Source organism: Saccoglossus kowalevskii, chromosome 20 (assembly GCF_978046115.1).
Source record: "Saccoglossus kowalevskii chromosome 20, keSacKowa6.1, whole genome shotgun sequence".
Classification (NCBI taxonomy): domain Eukaryota; kingdom Metazoa; phylum Hemichordata; class Enteropneusta; family Harrimaniidae; genus Saccoglossus; species Saccoglossus kowalevskii.
The window spans coordinates 22,490,531-22,514,907 of record NC_140660.1 but is presented as its reverse complement, the minus strand read 5'-3'; the positions used below and the strand labels follow the sequence as shown (position 1 = coordinate 22,514,907).

General features: G+C 36.2%; 1 protein-coding gene across 1 annotated transcript in view; it reads left to right on the top strand.

Moving 5' to 3' along the window:
* Positions 1-24,333, top strand: part of LOC144353129 (telomerase protein component 1-like) — a 29,181-nt gene extending 4,848 nt beyond the window's left edge. Inside the window, exons 6-25 of the mRNA XM_085494458.1 lie at positions 133-229; positions 741-883; positions 1,497-1,627; positions 2,954-3,111; positions 4,145-4,342; positions 6,306-6,512; positions 7,339-7,465; positions 8,003-8,189; positions 8,853-9,008; positions 9,722-9,796; positions 12,105-12,250; positions 15,797-15,950; positions 16,494-16,588; positions 17,347-17,523; positions 18,077-18,319; positions 19,172-19,285; positions 20,232-20,352; positions 21,171-21,353; positions 21,805-21,980; positions 24,153-24,333. Of these exons, the coding sequence (XP_085350584.1) occupies positions 133-229; positions 741-883; positions 1,497-1,627; positions 2,954-3,111; positions 4,145-4,342; positions 6,306-6,512; positions 7,339-7,465; positions 8,003-8,189; positions 8,853-9,008; positions 9,722-9,796; positions 12,105-12,250; positions 15,797-15,950; positions 16,494-16,588; positions 17,347-17,523; positions 18,077-18,319; positions 19,172-19,285; positions 20,232-20,352; positions 21,171-21,353; positions 21,805-21,980; positions 24,153-24,333 (3,069 nt within the window). The remainder of the gene's footprint in view (positions 1-132; positions 230-740; positions 884-1,496; positions 1,628-2,953; positions 3,112-4,144; positions 4,343-6,305; positions 6,513-7,338; positions 7,466-8,002; positions 8,190-8,852; positions 9,009-9,721; positions 9,797-12,104; positions 12,251-15,796; positions 15,951-16,493; positions 16,589-17,346; positions 17,524-18,076; positions 18,320-19,171; positions 19,286-20,231; positions 20,353-21,170; positions 21,354-21,804; positions 21,981-24,152) is intronic.
* Positions 24,334-24,377: the final 44 nt, after the last annotated feature.

The window sequence follows — 24,377 nt, the reverse complement described above, 5'->3', positions numbered from 1 at the left end:
TGAAAAATCTTTGGAATTTGCATAGATATCCTGTAGTCTGCACATATGCACACATCCGATGCAATTTTCCAAAAACATTAATAAATACCAATGAACTTTTTAACATTCAGAATTTGTTATATTTTCTGACAGACTCTCTGTGATAAGACCATCAACTTTGGTTCATTGCCGTCTGCTTTACGTAAAGCTATGATGATTAAATTTCCAGAATTTGATGCCTACCAGCTAGGTAAGTGTAGATACTGATGAATCTGAGTCTACTAATTACTAATATTACAAATGTTCAATTACAACATTTTGTGTCTGTTTTTAGCTATGGTATAAGTGTGGATGTAAAGTCTGATAATACAATGTCCTCTTTTGTGGCTGTTGCTAAGTAACATGTTAACGGCAGCCATCTTTAAGTTTTATTCAATACTCTGTGAGATGAATTTGTGACTAGTAATATTACAATGTTCAATTACACTTGTTTGTGGCTGTTGCTAAGTAACATGTTAACGGCAGCCATCTTTAGATTCTATTCGATACTATGTGAGATGAATCTATGACTACTAATATTACCATGTCCAATTACACCATTTTGTGGTTATTTGAATGCCAAGGTCATTGTTTTTGTCCTTTTTCACAACTAAGACATGTATGTGCGATATATTCGTGGCAGCCTGTGTAACTCACATAGGAGTACACTTTCTATTCATTGTGTGAAACCTACAAACCTAAAAAACTACTTTGTTTTCTAGCAAAATACAATAAAACTAAGAAAAAGAAGAAAGACAAAAACAACAAAAAGAAAGAAAAGGAAAGAATGATATCTGATAGTACATCTGGGGACACATCTGATGAAGAGGATAGAGTGGATGAGACTCCTGGTTTGAGTAGGCAGGTAAGTACCAGGTTGTGTGACCTTTAAGAGTCATGCCATGAGGTATAATGCTTACTGAATATTAGAGTTCACACCATGAGTTATGTTCTCACAACTTGGGTCAGCACTTATACAAATGTATAGACTGATTTCTAGAAGGTACGTGTAAATCATGACAGAGCAAAGCAGCTTGCACACAACTTGTGTCAGCAACCAATCAGCTCTTGTGTTTTAGACTACTCTCTAATATAATAAGGCACGCTGTAAATTCCATCGGATGAAAGCTGCTTGAACACATTTTTTGATACCAACATTACTTTGCAATTAATTTTATTTTCTGAAATGTTGAACTGTTTTTTTCACCTTGAATGCCAATTCATTTCATTTTTAGTAAAAAAATAATTGAGAAAATCACAATTAATTATGATTCTGCACTCCATAAACTAGAGGTCATGCAAAGTACCAGGATATGTGACCTTTTATACATGTAGGTCATGTAAAGTGCCAGGATCCGTGACCTTTTGAAAGTCATACAAAGTACCAGGATGTGTGACCTTTTAGAGATTATTCAAAGTACCAGGATGTGTGACCTTTTGAAAGTTGTGCATATAGATTATTATGTGTTTTATTTCAGAGATCCTATTTGAGTGAGCAGAGTGAAAATGAAGATGAGCTGATAAGGTTGACCTTTACCCTCAAGCAGCTAATACGGAAACTACATATAACTGAACCCGTCTTTAATATTATGTGTCTGATTGGGAAAAAGTAAGTGTAGGAAAATACAGTTGTTGTATTTCTTAGACATATGCTCGGCAACACTCTGGACAAGTTAGGCAACACTCTGGACAAGTTAGGCAACACTCTGAACAAGTTAGGCAACACCTTGGAATTTAGGCAACACCTTGGATGAGTTAGAAGAGTTAGGCAACACCTTGGACGAGTTAGGCAACACCTTGGACAAGTTAGGCAACACCTTGGATGACTTTGGCAACACCTTGGATGAGTTAGAAGAGTTAGGCAACACCATGGGCAAGTTATGCAACACCTTGGAAGTTAGGCAACACCTTGGAAGTTAGGCAACACCTTGGATGAGTTAGAAGAGTTAGGCAACACCTTGGTTGAGTTGGGCAACACTTTGGATGAGTTGGGCAACACCTTGAATGAGTTGGGCAACACCTTGGATGAGATAGAAGAGTTAGGCAACATTTTGGGCAAGTTAGGCAACACCATGGGCGAGTTAGGCAACACCATGGGCAAGTTAGGCAACACCTGGGACGAGTTAGGCAACACCTTGGATGACTTAGGCGACACCTTGGATGAGTTAGGCAGTATTTTGGATGAGTTAGAAGAGTTAGGCAACATCCTGGGCGAGTTAGGCAACACCTTGGGCGAGTTAGGCAACACCTTGGATGAGTTAGGCAACACCTTGGATGAGTTAGAAGAGTTAGGCAACACCTTGGATGAGTTGGGCAACACCTTGAATGAGTTGGGCAACACCTTGGGCGAGTTAGGTAACACCTTGGGTGAGTTAGGCAACATCTTGGACGAGTTAGGCAACACCTTGGATGAGTTGGGCAACACCTTGGTTGAGTTAGGTAACACTTTGGATGAGTTAGGCAACACCTTGGATGAGTTAGGCAACACCTTGGATGAGTTCTTAGATGAGTTAGACAACACCTTAGATGAGTTAGGCAACACCTTGGATGAGTTAGGCAACACCTTGGATGAGTTCTTAGATGAGTTAGACAACACCTTGGATGAGTTAGGCAACACCTTGGATGAGTTAGGCAACACCTTGGATGAGTTAGGCAACACCTTGGATGAGTTAGGCAACACCTTGGATGAGTTAGACAACACCTTGGATGAGTTAGGCAGCACATTTGAAGAGTTTGGCAAAACCTTGAAAGAGTCAGTCAGCACCTTTGATAGGATGGGCAACATATTTGCAGAGTTAGCTAACCTTGCACAATTAGGCAACTGATTTTCAAAGTTAGGCAATCCCTTTGCAAAAATATAAGATTCGTATTAGAAAAGTTAGGATAATTAACAATATAATCTTTTCTAAGTACATTTTAAATATTTCACATCTAGGTATCCTGATAGTGAAGAAAGTTTTAGTAAAAGTGGATTGACTGGGGAGTGGGATGTCAGTAAAGCAGACAAGCGGATGAAACTACCAACACCAGAGACGTGGGAGACGCAGGTATCATCAAAGGGGAACAAAGCAACCACCTGGCAAGATTTGATTGGTTAGTTCCTTTTTAGAACACTTTAGCTATTGTCATAGTTACCTGAATAAAGCTGAAATGGATGAAAAAATCGAACTACAGACAACACATAAATCATTCATATAAACAAATATCAGAATTTTTTCACATCACTTGAGAAAGTATACCACCAAGTTAAAGCGAGGGAGTCGTCACCTGCGCATGCGTCAGATAGCCATAGTGTGTCATTGTTTACAAACAAGCATCTACCCATGAGCCTTTTCATTTTTAGCGTGTGTTGTTATCGTCGCTTGGAACTCAATTTCCGTGTGTGCGCATGTGACGACCCTCTCGCTTTAACAGAGATTGTGCAAAACAAATATGATAATTAAATTTGTGATGAATTACATCATGTGATGTCCCTATCTCGGAGCATAATGATACGATGAACTCGTATAAACACTCAATTATGTATTCATGGCAAGACTTCAAAAGTTGGCTAACTTATTGAGCTGTGTTTTTGCACTTTGTATAATAATAACATTTTTGAGATTTTGTTTATAAAGAGTTTTCCAATGTTTAGTGTCATGTGGCTGGTATATACAGTGTAGTACATAACACTGCATAGTGCACCAGAGAGTTACTGTAAAAGGTTTAATTATTCACAAGGTTTTAATTTTGCTTATTTCGCTGACTGTGAAATGCACTAAATTAAAACCCAATGAATATGTAAAATTTAGCATAGAACACATTATCTAAATGATAAAACTGTGAACTGCTCTATGAGCCTTTGCGTTTTTAGTGTGTATTGTTATCGTCACTTGGGGCTCAATTCCTGCATGTGCAGGTGACGACCCCCTCGCTTTAAAATCCACTAAGTATGCCTGAAAGTTAAATCAGCGAAATTTAAACCCAGTGAAAATTAGTCATTTTATAGTATGGTTTTTTTTTCAGGCTTTTTTCAGTTATTTCTTGTTGTTTGTTGTTTCACACCTCCCAGATATGTAAAATTCATGAAAATCTGTCAAATTAAAGCAGTTAAGTTAATTTTTCATTTATTTAAATCATTTTCCAGATCATAAAAAGTTACCTTTCATGGCAATGCTACGAAATATTCGTAACATGATACAGGCGGGCATCAGTGATAAACACCACGCCTGGGTTTTACGTAAGCTGACCGATGAAAAAGCAGTAATTTATAGTAAACAGTTCCCGTTCAGATTTTTTTCTGCTTACGAAGTACTTGGTGATTTAGAACGCGCACTGCAAAAAGGTATTGGTATGTCTGTGTGTCTTTTCTATCGTCTTTCTTCATTGTATCTCAATAGATTATTTTCCATTCACTGCGAGATTCATTTACGCTTGAAATTGAACATAAAAACAGGACAAACAAAGCCATTGCCTCGTAATGATGTCAAAACATTGCACAAAATTAAAGAAATGCAAGAAGATTTTGGGGGTGTTTTCACCTCAAAAATGTGCAGTACTCATTTGATTATGTCAGTTTTGTAAGGGTATCTCAACACAATATTACTCTCTCAATAGTCGGCATTTTTACATTGAGTTATAAAAAAAAGCAAATTCAAAATTGAATCATTTTATTTTTGTAGCAGACATTCAGTCCTCACCTTTCGTGCGAACATTGCAGTGAACAGAACATCATGGATTGTCTTTCTTTTTTAGTCCCCATTCGGACGAAGTCCGAAAACGGGGACTTATAATTCGGTCTTCGTCCGTCCGTGTGTCTGTGCGTCTGTGCGTCCGTGCGTCCGTCCGGAGTCATATCTCAGAATCCCTTGGACCGATTCCGTTCATTCTTTGCATGTGACTAGTACTTTATGTGGGACATATGCACATGCAGTGGTTTAGCGATTTGATTCAAAATGGCCGACTGGCAGCCATCTTGTTTTTTTGAAAATGTAATATTTTGGACATGCTTTGTCAGTTTTCATTCAAATTTAGTACATAGATTATACATGTAAGGATACATGTCCATGACGATTTATTTCACAATTGGATCAAAGATGGTTGACTGGCAGGCATCTTGTTTTTGTTTTTTTATGCAGTATCTTGGACGTGCTCTGTCAGTTTTCATTCAAATTTGGCACATACCCCCGGTACATGTACTTTATACATGTTAGAATGCATGTCCATGACAATTTGTTTCAAAATCTGGTCAAGGATGGCCGATTGACAGCCATCTGACTTTTTGGCCTTACTACTATATTTCCACAATTTATGTACCATTTTCGTTCATATTTGGCACATCATACATATCAGTGTGTTTCATAATCAGATCAAAGATGGCCGAATAACGGCTGTTTTTATTTTGGCCATATTACTATGACACGAAACACGTGTTTTGATGTAAATAAACAATCTGTGGTATACGCCACTTGGAACTCAAGTTTCAAGGACACACTCGCGACAACCCCTCCGCTTTAATATGACGAGCACAAAGAGAACTTAACGGGGACTGTGTCATTTTCAATGACTTGTTTCTATATCACTCCTAGTTCTCCTATCACTCATATCACACCTGATCTACCCTTCCCACTTCTTTCTAACTTCCTTTCCTCTTTGTGTTTCATTGATGTCATTATTTACTGTGTTTCAGAGTGAGTTGTTTCTCATCATCATTTATGTTTCATTGTGAGTGATGTCATCATTCTTTGCGTTTCATTGTGAATGATGTCATCATGCTTTGTGTTTTATTGTGTGTGATGTCATCATGCTTTGTGTTTCATTGTGTGTGATGTCATCATGCTTTGTGTTTCATTGTGAGTGATGTCATCATTCTTTGTGTTTCATTGTGAGTGATGTCATCATGCTTTGTGTTTCATTGTGAATGATGTCCTTCCTGTTTCAGATAGTTATATGTCATCATGTGTTTCATTGTGTGTGATGTCATCATGCTTTGTGTTTTATTGTGTGTGATGTCATCATGGTTTGTGTTTCATTGTGAGTGATGTCATCATTCTTTGTGTTTTGGTGTGAGTGATGTCATCATTCTTTATGTTTCACTGTGACTGATGTCATCATTCTTTGTGTTTCGGTGTGAGTGATGTCATCATTCTTTGTGTTTTGGTGTGAGTGATGTCATCATTATTTGTGTTTTTATTGTGAAAGATGTCATTTACTGTGTTTCAGTGTGATTGATGTTGTCATAACTCTAACAAATTCATAATTTTACTACAACGTAACTCATTCTGTTTTGTCTCTATACTTTCTCATAGCCTTGGACACACCTACAGACACGTCTCACGACACGTTATCTGAGACGACATCAGAGACGTCATCCTACATCAGAGGACGGGGACGGGGTTATAGACAAGGGAGAGGTGGGCCTACTATGTCCTCCTTTCTCCCAGCAGCTTTGGACACATCATCAGATATGACAACACAGATGCCATCTTTCACAAGAGGGCGTGGAGCAGGACGAGGTATGTTTCTTTGAAATTTGCCGTTGCTGTGATACACACACTGCTAGGTGCACTCTCTGTATGTGACTTGTATTTGGTTCTCAAATAGTGTTTTTTTCTCCATCATTGTATCCACTGCCTCCCCCCTGTTCTGTGTAACCATGGTATTTAGAACAGTGTATTTGATGGGGGAGGGGGGGTAGAACACGATTTGAGGGACCAAGACATGTCATGTGACCGTCTCACTATCAACAAAATCTCAGTAACCAATAACATCTATGTAGTTGAAGTGAGAGACTAATAGGCTGGTAATTGGAAATTAACTCAGCAACTTTTATTCACTGTTTTCCTATATCATTTAAACCCAACTTTGGTGGCCATATAACAAAAACAAGCTAGTCTAGTTTGCAAATAGTTAATGATTATAATGCCAAACTTAAGTCTAAATTTGTGCATACTTGCAAGTTGTACATAGATTTATATATAGAATCCTATCCCTGCATGAAAATATTGCCATTTCATAATTTTATCTCTCAGAAAATAATTACTACAAGCTAAAGAAAAAAATGATAAGGTTATCATGAGAATACCGCAAAGTATATACTCAGGCAGTACAGGATTGCATTGACCTCTGCTATACAATCACGGTACTGTGTACTTTTGTGTATACTTGTAATAGAGTAATCATGAGAATACCACAAAGTATGTACTCAGGCAGTTCAGGTTTGCATTGACCCCAATTACAAGTCAGTTAATACATTCACTGTACTGCCTTCATGCATACTTTGTGGTATCCTCATGATAACCTAATAGTACCTGAACTAAAAATAATAATTCATATTTGCAGGGAATTATGCTGCAGCGATATCAACAAATGCACCAATTGTAAGAGGCCGTGGTAGAGGCCGTGGTCTTGGCAGAGGCCGAGGCCGAGGTAGAGGCGGATTTCGAGCTACTGGAGACAGTCGTACAGAGTATGTATAAACCTTTTATTGAAACTTTTGTTTTTGCTGCTCTATCTATTAAGGTAGCAGGAATAATGAAAAAGAATTCTTTGTTTGCTATCTTATTCAAAATCTCACCATATGTTTTTAGAAAGTCTGGATATAGAAGAACACATTTGAACATAGTCACGTTATCCAGAAAACAATGCAGTAATATTTTCATTTCAAATTTTTGCGGTTACTCAGTTCATGTCAATGTGTCACATTCTATTAACAATTTTATTTTGTGGCCATTATTCTGTGATAAATCATTGTATTTAAAACCTAAATATATTCACATTTCGTACTGTCTTGTGAATTGTCTGTGTAAATTTAAAACATGTGACACATAGTAGTGATAGTTACATTTATTATTCCAAATCAAAAAAACTAAACACAAACGATTTGTTCTATTAATAAAACAAACTTTCTATGAATGGTTCAAATTATTGATCAGTGCTACTAAAGAACATATTAATGAAATAGGGAATATTATAAATGTGTGTGTGTTTGTAATTTATTTTCTAGTACACATGAATTAAAATACACATCTAAGCTGCTAACGAAATATCGTAAAGCATTAGACACGGCCGTCAAGATTGCAACAAGTTATAACGTGCAACCAATTCATGGTAGGACTGTGTTATTCTGCAATGTGGGAAGTAATATGAACAGACCGTGTACATCCGCACGAGCTTTCGGAACGTCAAAGACGGTAATAATAACACTTTTCTATGCAGTTGAATTTTATGGGGAGAGTGGGACCAAAACAAGACAACTATTGATATTGATTTCTGTGGGATATTAGTGGGACACAAACCAGTTTGCAGTTGAAATTTATGGCAATAGTGGGACTAAAACAAGATAACTGTTGATTTCCATCTGAGGATCGACACCAATTTGTTTCTAGAGCTGGTTGACACGAGCAAATCATGGGATAGTATCTTTGAATTGAATGAATTGTAGATAATACAACCCATGACACTACAAGTATCAAGTTCCATGAATGAGTAATCTCAGGTCATAACCTTTTAACACATGCTCTACACAGAGTGACAAAAAGGCAGTGAAATCATAAATTTATAAAACTACACTTTCAGATCATATGTTAATTTATGCTAATTAGGCATGATGCCTGTCATTATCGTCATGGTTATCAAGAGATCTTGTCATTGCACCAGGCGAGTAATATGTGGTTATTACGAGGATACCCAAAAGTATGCACAAAAAAAGTACAGTGGGAGTATCGTCCGAGGTGCAGCGGAGGTCGATGTGATGGCATGCTGTCTGAGTGACGTACTGTGCGTCTCTACTGTGAGAATAATCCATGTATGCACTGTGGTCATATGATACTGACTTACCTATATGTTTGTTTCAGGTGTTAGAGGTTGGTGTTCTACTGGGATTGATGTGTAAATATTCATGTGAGGAGTGTCAACTGATAGCATGTGGACCAAATAATGTATACAAATCAGTAGAACTAGAAAAAGGTACCATTCTAGACAATATGAAGAAATTATTAGACTTTGCCAAGGTATGTGATATGGATGATTTGCTGCCAGCATTTCGGTTCCTTTTTTGGAGATTTTTGTTATCTTAAAAGTTGTCATCATTCTCTGTGTCTCAGTGCTAGTGATGTCATTCTTCTTTATTTAAGGGCAAGTGATGTCATCGTTTTCTGTGTCTTAGTTCAATCGTTATTAACACGTCATTATATTGTGTTCTTGTGCATTTTGTGTTTATGTTTATGTAATGTCATCATTCTCTTTGTCAGTTCAGTTGTTATCACTTGTTGTATTCTAGTGCATGTGATGTCATTCATTGTGTTTCATTGCAAGTGATGTCATCATTCTTTGGGTATTATTCCAAATGATGTCATCATTCTTTATGTTTTAGTCATCATTCTTCATCTGTTCAATTGTTATCATTTTTTTGTGTGTTTCATTGCTCAACTTGTTTGTTCACATAAAATTGTGATTCCCGATGTGAGTGATAATACAGCTACTTAAAGTTGTGTTAATTGCAGATTAAGATATTTTCAAAATTTTCTTTATATTACTTTTTTCAGAATGCAAGCCTACAAATATTCAATCTTTGCAACATTTTCACTTAATATGCTGTTCATACAGTAAATGTAAATATATAACGTATGGCACGCACATGACTAGGTGTTTCATCTTATTCTCTTTCTCTGTAAAACTGAATCCAGCTGTTTACTGACAATACTTTAAATTATTTATTTATTAGGATTTTGAAAACATTGAGCAAAGAGGCTGCATTCCAATTGATCTATTGAGAAATATGCTGAGAGACAGACTACAGGTACAGTACTACCAGTTTCTCTCTGGGCGGTTTCATGGCTGGTGGGCCTATATTTGGGGTTCAAATTTAAAAAAAAATTATCATCAAATATTTTTAGGGGGCTTATATTTTCATTGAAAAATCCACCTACACTGATTTTCAACACCGACAGTTGGACCAACCAAAACAAAAGAAACTATTGCAGAAGCTAATCTAAAATTGTATAGATTTGTTTCTAGCTGGATTAAAAAGTAGACCGCGCATCTTTCCCAAAAAAAATCACATTAACGAACCTTGTGCGCTAAATACAATTATTTTGTTTCATTTTATTAGTAACAAAAGTATATTTTAAAAGAAGTTTCAAATACGAACACAACTGCATTCCTTAGTAGCAAATGATCGTGGTAGCGCAATCCGGTCATGCTGCGTTTTACAATTGTTGATTATTACCTAGTAATAATTATAATAACGTACAACAAATATTAAATTCGTTGAATTGTTATGAAATGCAAATAAATTTCAACTTATTTCATCGTAAGCGAATGATTCCGATCGCATTTTCAACGCTCGATGCTGTAGAAATGAATATCCGCCATGTTTTGACCTGAAATGGTGTGCTTTGACCTGACTGGTCAAATCGATAATAAGTTAGCCAATGAAACAGATGGATGATGCAAACGTGTTCAAATTACCATAGCTCATTTAAATATGTTAATGTTATTGAACGCAGCACGGAAGAGATTTGCCGATGTTGTTGTACAATCTTCTGGCTTGGATTTTGATAGGAAAGCGGCATGATTTGTTTTTAAATAAAAAATTAGTTGTTTTCAAAAAAAACTGAGCATTTGAAGAATAATTTAACATTGTTTACAGCGATAACAGCTCATTGTCGAAACGAAGCTAACCCATTCACGCTGGTTGCAATAAACATCAATACTCTTGAATAGGCGTCAATGACTATGGCATAAGTTTTAGGCATCAGAAAAGATTAAAATAACACCTTAAAAAACTGCCGAAAAATTCGCCCTGGGTGGTTTTTTGGTCTCATTTTATTTTTTTAAAAACCCAACTGCCGTTTAACGACCCTGGGCGAATTTACGGCAGAACCCGGTATATTGTTTAAGGAGAAACCACTTTTGTGGTTTTGTCATTTCCTGATAGTCCAGGGGGCATTGACATAATACTGAGTCAAAGTTATTATTAAGATGACAGGGGGGCCCTTGGTATGGATGATTGTCATCCAGAGTCTCTCAGAAATGTTCATTTTGTGATGATATCTTCAATGCTCTAATTTTGTCATTTTTGGTACAAAGTGATATTTTCAACTTCTTGATGAAAACTGCAAATCCAATTGCTTTGATATCATACACATAAGTACTACCAGTGGACCTCTCTCAGATTTGTTCATTTTCTAATGATATCTTCAATTCTTTAATTGAAATGTGCATTGCTAATAGCGGAGCTATCTCAGCCGAGAGACTGCTCGTTATAATTTTTGGTTAAAAATGTTATTTTTTACTTTTTCTTAAAAACTTGTACTCCAATTAGTTTGATACTTTATTAATATGTACCTTGGTTGGACCGCTGTAAGATTTGTTCATTTCATGACGATATCTCCGCTGTCATCAAAGATGACAGAGTGGAACTCGTTTGCATTCAATGACGTGAATGAATAAATGATTCAATTTCAGTCATGTACTAAATTGTTGCTATTTCAGATGTAATTTCATCTGATATTAGATGTAAACAAAAACAACGTGTTTAAATGTGATGTGAATATGATATAATTTATTTGGAACATACACACAAAAAAAGAGTGCTATGATCACATACTGTAAAACATGCCATTTTAGCGAATTTGACTCAATGCATGAACTAACTGAATCTTAATTTAGCTAAAGTGCCAATAATTTTACAGTGAAACTATACTCTATTCTAATTAGTGACATTTTGAATTAGTGAAATTACAGATTAGCTAAATTAGCTAAAATAACATGCTAGTTAAAAAGACATGTTTTACAGTATATATGAACCACATTTTCTAGAAAAGAAACACATTCGATCACATACGTCAGTTACACTATTAAACTAATACTGCTTGATTGTTCAGAAAGATAATTTATATTGTTTTTGTTGCCATGTATGTAATTATGCATTTCATTGTATTGTGCTATAAATTGTTTTGCATTGTATCATATCAACTTTGAATTTGGAGCAAGTTAGTGAAAATGTGAAAACATTTTTCCTCAAAATTTAGACAGTAAAAGAGATGAGAAAATATTAAATTTATTTTCTTTATAATACTCATACATTTATTATTGTTTTTTAGATTGATAATTTGATAATATTATCAGATGGCACAAGATTAGAAGGTTCTGAAGGAAGTGGTATTATGGATTTCCTCAACAAATATCGTCATCTTGTGAATCCAAATCTGTTATTTGTTAATGTGGATCTTAGTGGACGTAAAGCAGGGTAAGTATATCTTAGTTGGCATAAAGCAGGGTGAGTGGATCTTAGGTGGCATAAAGCAGGGTAAGTAAATCTTAGCTGGCATAAACCAGGGTAAGTAGATCTTAGCTGGCATAAAGCAGGGTAAGTGGATCTTAGCTGGCATAAAGCAGGGTAAGTAAATCTTAGCTGGCATAAAGCAGGGTAAGTAAATCTTAGCTGGCATAAAGCAGGGTAAGTAAATCTTAGTTGGCATTAAGCAGGGTAAGTAGATCTTCGCTGGCATAAAGCAGGGTACTGTAGAATACTTTATTTTCGCTTGAAATTTATTTTCGCTATTTTCGCTGAAGGCATGATTCCGTGTAAATAAAATCCAGCGAATATACTTTTTTTCCTATATTTTACATTAAACTCATCAAAAATCAGTGAAAATAAATTCCAAGCAAAACGCCCAAAAAGCCTTTTCAGTGAAAATTAATTCCAGCGAAAATAAAGTATTCCACAGGAAGTAGATATTAGCTGGCATAAAGCAGGGTAAGTGAATCTTAGCTGGCATAAAGCAGGGTAAGTGAATCTTAGCTGGCATAAAGCAAGGTAAGTGAATCTTAGCTGGCATAAAGCAGGGTAAGTGAATCTTAGCTGGCATAAAGCAGGGTAAGTGAATCTTAGCTGGCATAAAGCAGGGTGAGTGGATCTTAGCTGGCATAAAGCAGGGTAAGTGAATCTTAGCTGGCATAAAGCAGGGTAAGTGAATCTTAGCTGGCATAAAGCAGGGTGAGTGGATCTTAGCTGGCATAAAGCAGGGTAAGTAGATCTTAGCTGGCATAAAGCAGGGTAAGTAAATCTTAGCTGGCATAAAGCAGGGTAAGTGAATCTTAGCTGGCATAAAGCAGGGTAAGTAGATCTTAGCTGGCATAAAGCAGGGTAAGTAGATCTTAGCTGGCATAAAGCAGGGTAAGTAAATCTTAGTTGGCATTAAGCAGGGTAAGTAGATCTTAGCTGGCATGAAGCAGGGTAAGTAGATCTTAGCTGGCATAAAGCAGAGTAAGTAAATCTTAGCTGGCATAAAGCAGGGTAAGTAGATTTTAGCTGGCATAAAGCAGGGTAAGTAAATCTTAGCTGGCATAAAGCAGGGTAAGTAAATCTTAGCTGGCATAAAGCAGGGTAAGTGGATCCTAGGTGGCATAAAGCAGAGTAAGTAAATCTTAGCTGGCATAAAGCAGGGTAAGTGAATCTTAGCTGGCATAAAGCAGGGTGAGTGGATCTTAGCTGACATAAAGCAGAGTAAGTAAATCTTAGCTGGCATAAAGTAGAGTAAGTAAATCTTAGCTGGCATAAAGCAGGGTAAGTGGATCCTAGCTGGCATAAAGCAGAGTAAGTAAATCTTAGCTGACATAAAGCAGGGTAAGTGAATCTTAGCTGGCATAAAGCAGGATGAGTTGATCTTAGCTGGCATAAAGCAGGGTAAGTGAATCTTAGCTGGCATAAAGCAGGGTAAGTAGATTATAGCTAGCATAAAGCAGGGTAAGTAGATCTTAGCTGGCATAAAGCAGGGTAAGTAGATCTTAGCTGGCATAAAGCAGGGTAAGTGAATCTTAGCTGGCATAAAGCAGGGTAAGTGAATCTTAGCTGGCATAAAGCAGGGTAAGTGAATCTTAGCTGGCATAAAGCAGGGTAAGTGAATCTTAGCTGGCATAAAGCAGGGTAAGTAGATCTTAGCTGGCATAAAGCAGGGTAAGTAGATCTTAGCTGGCATAAAGCAGAGTAAGTAGATCTTAGCTGGCATAAAGCAGGGTAAGTGAATCTTAGCTGGCATAAAGCAGGGTAAGTAGATCTTAGCTGGCATAAAGCAGGGTAAGTGAATCTTAGCTGGCATAAAGCAGGATAAGTAAATCTTAGCTGGCATAAAGCAGGGTAAGTGAATCTTAGCTGACATAAAGCAGGGTAAGTGAATCTTAGCTGGCATAAAGCAGGGTAAGTAGATCTTAGCTGGCATAAAGCAGGGTAAGTGAATCTTAGCTGGCATAAAGCAGGGTAAGTGAATCTTAGCTGGCACAAAGCAGGGTAAGTGAATCTTAGCTGGCATAAAGCAGGGTAAGTAGATCTTAGCTGGCATAAAGCAGGGTAAGTAGATCTTAGCTGTCATAAAGCAGGGTAAGTAGATCTTAGCTGGCATAAAGCAGGGTAAATGAATCTTAGCTGGCATAAAGCAGGGTAAGTAGATCTTAGCTGGCATAAAGCAGGGTAAGTAGATCTTAGCTGGCATAAAGCACGGTAAGTAGATCTTAGCTGGCATAAAGCAGGGTAAGTGAATCTTAGCTGGCATAAAGCAGGCTAAGTGAATCTTAGCTGGCATAAAGCAGGGTAAGTGAATCTTAGCTGGCATAAAGCAGGGTAAGTAAATCTTAGCTGGCATAAAGCAGGGTAAGTAGATCTTAATTAGCTGGCATAAAGCAGGGTAAGTGAATCTTAGCTGGCATAAAGCAGATTAATTGAATCTTAGCTGGCATAAAGCAGGGTAAGTGAATCTTAGCTGGCATAAAGCAGGGTAAGTAGATCTTAACTGGCATAAAGCAGGGTAAGTAGATCTTAGCTGGCATAAAGCAGGGTAAGTAAATCTTAGCTGGCATAAAGCAGGATAAGTAAATCTTAGCTGGCATAAAGCAGGGTAAGTGAATCTTAGCTGGCATAAAGCAGGATAAGTAAATCTTAGCTGGCATAAAGCAGGGTAAGTAGATCTTAGCTGGCATAAAGCTGGATAAGTAAATCTTAGCTGGCATAAAGCAAGGTAAGTAGATCTTAGCTGGCATAAAGCAGTGTAAGTGAATCTTAGCTGGCATAAAGCAGGATAAGTAAATCTTAGCTGGCATAAAGCAGGGTAAGTAGATCTTAGCTGGCATAAAGCAGGGTAAGTAGATCTTAGCTGGCATAAAGCAGGATAAGTAGATCTTAGCTGGCATAAAGCAGGATAAGTAAATCTTAGCTGGCATAAAGCAGGATAAGTAAATCTTAGCTGGCATAAAGCAGGGTAAGTAAATCTTAGTTGGCATAAAGCAGGGTAAGTGGATCTTAGTTGGCATAAAGCAGGGTAAGTAGATCTTAGCTGGCATAAAGCAGGGTAAGTGGATCTTAGCTGGCATAAAGCAGGGTAAGTGGATCTTAGCTGGCATAAAGCAGGGTAAGTGGATATTAGTTGGCATAAAGCAGGGTAAGTAGATCTCAGTTGGCATAAAGCAGGGTAAGTGGATCTTAGCTGGCATAAAGCAGGATAAGTGGATCTTAGCTGGGATAAAGCAGGGTAAGTAGATCTTAGCTGTAATAAAGCAGGATAAGTGAATCTTAGCTGGCATAAAGCAGGGTAAGTGAATCTTAGCTGGCATAAAGCAGGGTAAGTAGATCTTATCTGGCATAAAGGAGGGTAAGTAGATCTTAGTGGGATAAAAACTAAGTAACTTTGTCTCAGTGTGTGTTATGCAGAGTATACATGTGTGTATCTTGACCACTGAGTTGAGTTGTATATTGTCCATTTCGATTGTTACTTATCAAGAAGTATTTCCTTTTTGATCACAGGTTTTGTGAGGAGAGTTGGACAAGTAATACCAATGATGTGTACATTACAGGATACAGTGATCAGATATTGAGTTATATCGCACAGCGAGGAGATACTGGACAACTGGCGCATGTCGATAAAATTGATGAGGCATACAATCTAAGAGCAATCAAGGTATATTTTAATACATTGTGTCATGAAATTAGATACATGAATATGAACATTCAGGTTATTTTGTGGTTCTGAGGGAGGGGAGGGCTCGGTAACACGTCAGCTATGCAACTATTGATATTTGGACTAAATATTTTGGCCGAGTATGTTACACAACTTGAAGTGTAATTTGTAATAACAGGTGTTTTTTTCCTCTTTTTCTTGGTAATGTTTGCGGGTATCAATTTCTGTGCTGAACATATAAGAGAGTTTTCCCTGTAATTTTTGATGAAAAAAACACACTTGAATGCCCTAGGTTTATTATATTTTACAGCGAACATTTTTCTTACTAATGTTAGTAATTCATTTTGCTTAAATACAACTTCAAAACATGCACCTAATCAGAGTTGCCCTAGCATATGACAACGAGAGCCGAAAATTATTATATTGTAAACATAAAATCAGAAATGCTGTACTAATGCTGATCATCATCATCGTCATATTTTAAAGTATAAATTGCATCTCTTTCAGAATTATAATGAACAAGTTTTCTGTGTTTTTTTTCAGACTGCAGGTATTGGAAAATTACTTCAATCTGATACCCCTGCTCCTAAAATGGAATCTTCTGAAAGGCCACTTTCTGTTATATCTACCACTCCCAGGTAAGTAGATAAAATACTGTTTTATTTTTACTGGTATCAATTGTCATGATTTCAAGGTTGAAAGTTCATAATGATCAATGTGACATGCTGTTTTACATTTCCACAATGAAATGATTGCTGACTTCTGTTAAAACTATTTTATATAGTTTTTGAGTTTTTGCTCCTCCATTGCCAATATGTGTTTTCACAGGTAGCACTAAAACTACATTACCACCAATAACATGTCAACCGCTCATTGCAAAACAGTGTGCTAAAAAGTTCAAGATTGAAATTATATCATGGATTATGTCATAGTCACTACTTTGTGTCTTGTTTAGTATGGGTCCCATGCAATGAATACAATTTGTATATTTGATTAGTTGTGTTAGTTGCCAGCAACTCTTGCATACAGAAAGTGTGATTCATAACAAAGCATAACAAAAATATATGCACAAATATTTTCTAGTTTACCTAACTTTTGGCACATATTGTTCCAGAGATTTTAACTGTTATTGCATCACCTATGTTTGAATAATTCATGCCTTTAAGATGATGGATATTGCATGTCTCTGTTGAGCAGAATCAAAGGCTTGTGTTGCATCCACCATTTTGTAACAGATTCCAAAACATGAGACTCAGGGACATATGTTGTGTTGAGTGACTACTCTGATAAGCAAATTGCCAGATTTGAGAGAAAATCATATGTTTTTTTTTTCATGATTTGCGTAATTCAAGCAGTCCAAGCAATTCTCAATAATTTAGATTTAAATTTACTTTAGGTGGAGAACAGCAAGAGTGTTCATTTCATCAACATTCCGAGATATGCATGGTGAAAGAGATTTACTTACTCGGTTCGTCTTTCCTGAACTGAGAGCCAGAGCTAAGAAACATTTCATTAATGTGTATGAGGTTGATTTGAGATGGGGTGTAACAGAAGATGAAGCCAAAAGTAACAAGTGAGTCTGCTTTCTGAATTAATTTCACTGGTTTGATTTCATATTTATTTATTTATTTATTTTCATTTTTACTGGTCCGGCATAATTTTCCAGTTTTTCTTACTTTGACTTTCTGTTGAGTCACACATATACATCTCTGTTTTGTGATAAATGTTACACAGTGTAGTTTGTTACAGATTTTTAAAATCTTCTGCAATATTGAAGACACAATCAACAATGTGAAAATTCTAAAAGAACTAAAAATTTGTGACATTTTGTAGAGTAAAATGTTCAATCAAATCAATGGCCAGGATACAATTACTTTGCAATTTCCCCATAGCAACAAACTGTTCAATTTGGCAGCCATTTTGGATTGAATAAAAGGAAACAGTCGAGGTTCATAATTCAATGTGATAATTTGATTTAAATTCTGAAAAAAAATTAATATTACAAATCACAAATTTTCAGGAAATTTCCAAAATTTCTATTCCAAAAGTGTTTATGGTGCGTCAATTCTTTGGTAGTTCAGTCACTATTTTTTCAACATTTGTCTACATGTAATTTACTTCAACAGATCTATTGAGATATGTCTAAGTGAAGTCTCCAGGTGTGATTTATTTATTGGGATCCTTGGTGACAGATATGGATGGATTCCAGAAAGATATCTGGCACCAGATACAGAAGAATTTGATTGGCTGAAAGATTATCCTGCAGGACGGTCGATAACTGAATTAGAAATGTTCCATGCAGCCCTGTGTGACTCACAGAATATGGGAGATAGAGCATTTTTTTATCTGAGATCTGGGGATTTTATGCGGTATGTTGGTTATGATTTAAAGCTTGGTGGTTGTCGCGCAGTGCGTGTTCGAATTTCATGTAAATAAACAATGTATTTTACATGCGTTGTATACGTCGCTATGAGTCCCATATCTAACAGGACGCGGCACAGCGACTGCCGCCCTTTAATTTATATTGATTGTCATTTCATGGTGCCATGCATATTTATGCAAATGTGAATGCCTAGAAGTTAAGTTATGCTAAGACTATACTGTTTGAGGTGAAATTGACATAAATTGACACAACAAAATATAAGGGTGTCATGCATATTTATGCAAATGTCAATGCCTGGAAGTTAAGTTATGCTAAGACTAGACTGTTTGAGCTGAAATTGACATAAATTGACACAACAAAATATAAGGGTGCCATGTATATTTATGCAAATGTGAATGTCTGGAAGTTAAGTTATGCTAAGACTGTACTGTTTGAGCTGAAATTGACATAAATTGACACAACAAAATATAAGGGTGTCATGCATATTTATGCAAATGTGAATGCCTAGAAGTTAAGTTATGCTAAGACTAGACTGTTTGAGCTGAAATTGACATAAATTGACACAACAAAATATAAGGGTGCCATGTATATTTATTCAAATGTGAATGTCTGGAAGTTAAGTTATGCTAAGACTGTACTGTTTGAGGTGAAATTGACATAAATTAACACAACAAAATATAAGGGTGCCATGCATATTTATGCAAATGTGAATGTCTGGGGTTAACACTGTAGTATGTCTATAATTTAAATTCTCTGTATGTACTGGTAAATCTTACACACATGTTTATTCATGCTTAAATAAATGTGAAATGTGTAATATTCTAATCGACTCCTGCAGGGATGTACCATCAAAATGGAAATCAGATTTTGAAACAGAGACCAATTCTAGCAAAGAGAAGATCAAGAGTTTAAAAGAGAAAATCAGAAGAAGTGGACTAGAAGTTTATGATGAGTGAGTGATACCTTGATAATATTGTGAGAATAATCACACTATTGCACAAAAACAATATTGTATAACAAATCAATGTAGCTATGACTCAGGACAATGGTACTACCTCATCTTTGCTAGCCAAGGTCTAAGTTTATTCGGCCAAGCCTCTAAACAGACCTTGGCAGAACGACCATCAAATATGCGTATTCTAACAGCGCCCTCAGTAGTCAGTCGCGGCTAATCATTGTCCAATCAGTTTGCGTGTTACAAATCCCTCTTTGGCATTTCATTTTAAACAAAATTGTGATATTTGTGATGATAAAATTGCGAAAGTTTTTTGGTGTTGGTGCCCTCAAGCCTCATCGGGTACAGGAAATCATCGCAGTTTTGTGTCGGAATGATGTCTTATAGCCACAAAAAACAGGAAGTGGAATTTTATTTAATAATTTGGTACGTCCAAGCTGATTGGGCGTCTTGTTTCTAGGCGCGCCCAATCAGATCTCACTGCTTAAGATACACAATTAGCCTATGCGATCCCGCACGGTATTGTGTAGAGGCCTATAGGTCGAAGACACGGGACCGTACGATTCAAACGATGGTACTACCTATGTGCATAGTTTTATTATTTTTTTTAAATTATTACAATTATTCAAGTCAAGCATCATGGTAAAAATAAGTCGTATTTTAATGAACTAGTACACAATGAAATTTAATTTGTAAAAATGGGCTTATAATAGAGTAAATATGGTATACTGCATAGGCTTCCATTACCGTATTTGCTCTTGGTATTTCATAATTCCAATAGAGGCTATAGTAAACACTATTTCTTTTAAATTGGATTATCAAAATATGATTAATGACACTTTTCTGTCCTTTTCACCACTAGACTTTCTCATGATTTCTTACTACCATTTTGTAATGTTAGGGCAAGGTCATGCTAGTTTCACTATGTTTTTATCAATTCTAGTTACCCGTGTGAATGGGGAGGTCTGATAGATGGGAAGCCAATGGTTGGTAAACTGGAACATTTTGGAACCCGAGTTCTTAATAATTTATGGAATGCGATTTTGAAGTCCTTCCCAGATGAGGTAAGTGTACCTTTACAATACAAGGATTTTAAGGGAATACAGAGAAAAGTATCAGACATTATTATACATCTGTCACCGTAATGTCATAAATTACAGCGTCCTATGATTTTGCAGTATTGCACTGGGTATTTTCATCCTACCATATTATGAAATGCAAATTTCCAAATATGGAACAATTATGTGTGTAAACGTCCTCTAATAACAAAAACAAACATGACTGCCCCCAGTGTTTGACCAGACTCCCCACAAAGAAGTTCGCTAAATCTGTTCTAAACTTTTTGGATTTCGACATTCCCATGATGTATCCCTGGGAGAAAAAGATGTATAATAATAAGGTTATTATGAGGATACTGCAAAGTATTCACTGAGACAGTATGTAGTTGCATCGACATTTGCTGTGCGTCGGTCGATACTTCCGCTGTACTGTCTTTGTGCATTCTTTGCAGTATCCTCTTAAAAAACCTCATAGTATCATGTGCACTGTCTGAGTGCATACTTTGTCCTACCCTCATAATATCCTTATTATAATACATCTTTCTGTTTCAGTCATCTTTGATGGCAACTGAGCTAAAAAAAAAGGCACCATAATTTTGGCAGGAAAACTTGTGGAGCTTGAATTATTGCAATGTCTTGTTAGAATTGAAATAAAGTGAAAAACTTGTATGCAAAAAAATCGCCCAGTCCAGTCATTGTACATTATTAGATTAGCAACAGTAACTAAGTGACACAATGTTTGACTGTGGAATAATCAACTACTGTAATCTTATTAGAGAAAGATTCTATGAATGGGTTCATTGCACATTTATGTTCTTCTACAGGAAGCAGTTCAGGATGAAATCTCCCATGATGCATCCCTACATGAAGCGTGTATCGAAGATCATCTGCATACGTTTGTTGGAAGAAAAGCGTTATTAAAGCAATGTCTGGACAGTGTGTCCAGTAGTAAACATGGGTTGATAGTGCTTAGTGGAAAAGCTGGTAGTGGAAAGTCGGCTGTTATGGTAAGTTTAGTAGATTGATTATGGTTAGTGGGAATTAATACTGCTGGTGTAAATTCAGTTGTTATAGTAACCATAGTGGGTTGATAGTGGTTAGTGGGAAATCTGGTAGGGAAAATTCAGCTGTTATGGTAAGTATGGTAGATTGATAGTGGTTAGGGGAAGACTGCTAGAGGTGAGTCGGTTATGGTAAGTATGGTGGATTGATAGTGGTTAGTGGGAATTAAACTGGTAGTGAGAACCACAAATTTAGGGGGTTTGTACCACAAAATTTCTGCTTGATTGTCTGGGTGCATTGTTGTGATACTGTATCCCATTTAATAAACATTTTTTTTATGTCATAGTGTGGGAGATATTGTGTCTGTTAATACCGGTACATTAGTGTAAAGTTTAAAACATGTACAGACATAAACGGACATTTAATTAGACATCCAGTCTCTGTTTTCGCCACCAGGCTGCTGTTGTTGATAAACTGAGAGACAAGAAGACGTACTATGGGTTGCAACATGTGATACCACATTGTATCGGTGGCGTACCAGGGTCTGCTAACATTGTATCAATCTTAACACGAATATATCATGAACTGCAAAGAAGATTTACCTTGACAATTGATATTCCTTCAGACTATAAGTAAGTACATTTATTATACATCTGTCATCGTAACGCCATAAGTTACACCGTGCCGTAATTTTGTGGTATTTTATGGGGTATTTTCATCCTACCAAAATAGGAAATGCGAATTCTAAATATGGAATGATTACCCACGTAAGCGTCCTCTAATATTAAAAAAAAACATGGTTGCCACAAGGCGTTGACCAGACACCACACAAAGAAGTTCGCTGATTCTGTTCTAAACTTTTTGATTTTGGCATTCCCATGATGTTTCATTGGGAGGAAAAGATGTATAATAATAATGTTATTACGATGATACTGCACCGTATGCACTCAGATAGTACGTTGTTGCATCAACTTCCGCTGCATGTTGGTCGATAGTCTTGCTTTACTGTTTTCGTGCTTACTTTTCGGTATCCTCGTAATAACCTCATAGTATGTTGAAATAACATCAATACAAACTGACAAATGTGGGTGGATTATTAGTAGATGTGTATTATTACAAATAAAAAGCAAGACTCGCTTTTCTATCTAGCTTTGCTGTCATAAAAAATGACAGAGGAGAACAGTTTATATATACGTGAATGTCTGTCATTGGTGGCAACCATCCAATATAAATGATTTCTTAAAAACGTATATTTTCAATTTTCAATTTTTTTATGAATATTTTTGTCACTTTTCAGAAATGTTTATTTTTAACTTCTTCTTAAAACCCTCTACTCAAATTGCTTTGGTAATATGTATACCGGTACATTCACTTTGGGTGGACCTCTATTACATTCAAAGATATTTTTATTTCACTAATTTTAGCAAATATTTTGTTCATTTTTGGTAAAAAAATGCTATTTTCGACTTCTACTCAAAACCACTACTCCTATTGCTCTGCCATTGCATTTATGTGTACCTTGGGTGAACCTCAATTAGAATTGAATATTTCATGAAGATATCTTCAATTCTGTAATTTTAGCAAATATTTTTGCATTTTAGTCTTTTTCTTGATGGCTGCTAGTTTGATTAAATTGATACTTGTACTTTCGGTTTACCTCAATTAGATTTCATTTTGTTTCTGTCTGGTACAAAACTTCACTTAGACCTTACAAATACTTCTTTAGGAGACAATATGATGATTTTTCCAAATTTCAACCTGAAACAATTTCACTACAGGAAGTAGTCTACTGTCTACACACACTGGAAAACTAATAAGTCATTTCGTAGCGATGACAGAGCTTGTCAATAACCTATCACATCATGGTAACCGTTCTGTACATGTGTATTTCCAACTCATTCCTTTTGTACATAGTGAGTCACAGTCACGATTTTTTTTCAATTTTAAAAATTGAGTAAATAAGCAAAAATAATGATGAGTTGAAATGACATAAATCTTGAATACAACTTTTCATCTCTTCTCTCCTCTTACCTTCCATGATTTCACCATGTACCTGTATATCAATAATTAAACCTGTTCACAAAGTATTAGCAATTTCCAACTACTTTCTTGAAATGAAATTGATCAATTTTAATGAGATTCAACTGAACTGAAATGTTATTTTCTCTATATAGTAATATACAAATGTAGGTCTATGCCAATAGATACTAGAAATGGAAAAAAAAGTTTCTTTCATTTGACTTTTATTTTTTTTACTTTTGGTATTGCTTTATATTTTATACTGTCATATTTTTGCTGCTATCAGTTTTGTGGTCTGATGATTTAAGGATGTAGTAGACTTTCGCGGTGATTTTTTTCTTCTACTTTTTTTTCTTTCATTAAACGGTGACTTATACATATAGGCAGTCATAAGACCTTGTTTTTTTATTAAATCACGTTTTTATTTCAAGAAAAAACGTCTTTTTAAAAAATAAAAAAAATAATTTACAAGTAACGGAAATCCCGGGAATGTGCACTTCGGCTAAGCCCCTCTGAGCCTAAACAATAACATTTGTAATTAGCTTAATCCGGCAAATAAACATTGCGTGTACGCGTTCGGTCAAATGACCGGATACACTCACTCGTTGCTGATTGTTCATCGCATCGCTTTTCTCTACTACATATTACTGTTCATTTATTTTGTATTGACCAAGTTTATTTTGAAAAATAGCACGGGAAAAAATCAGAAAAAGACTGTTTCAATGACAAGCAAAACCTGCAAGTTTCTGAATAGCAGAAATCGTATGTTTTACTACGAAACACAGTCCCTCAACGAAACAAAGTCGGACGAGTCGAGTGAAAACCTGTGACATCTGCTCCACCGCACTGGAGACTGAAGACACCATCGTAACTACCTCGAATGTTGACGATGAGGACACCACTATACTGTCACTGGAGGTTGGTGACACAACATCAACATACGGGATGAGCATGATGTCGAAATGAAAAATACCCAGGAAAAATATCGCCAGCGAAGTCTCAGTGCAGTA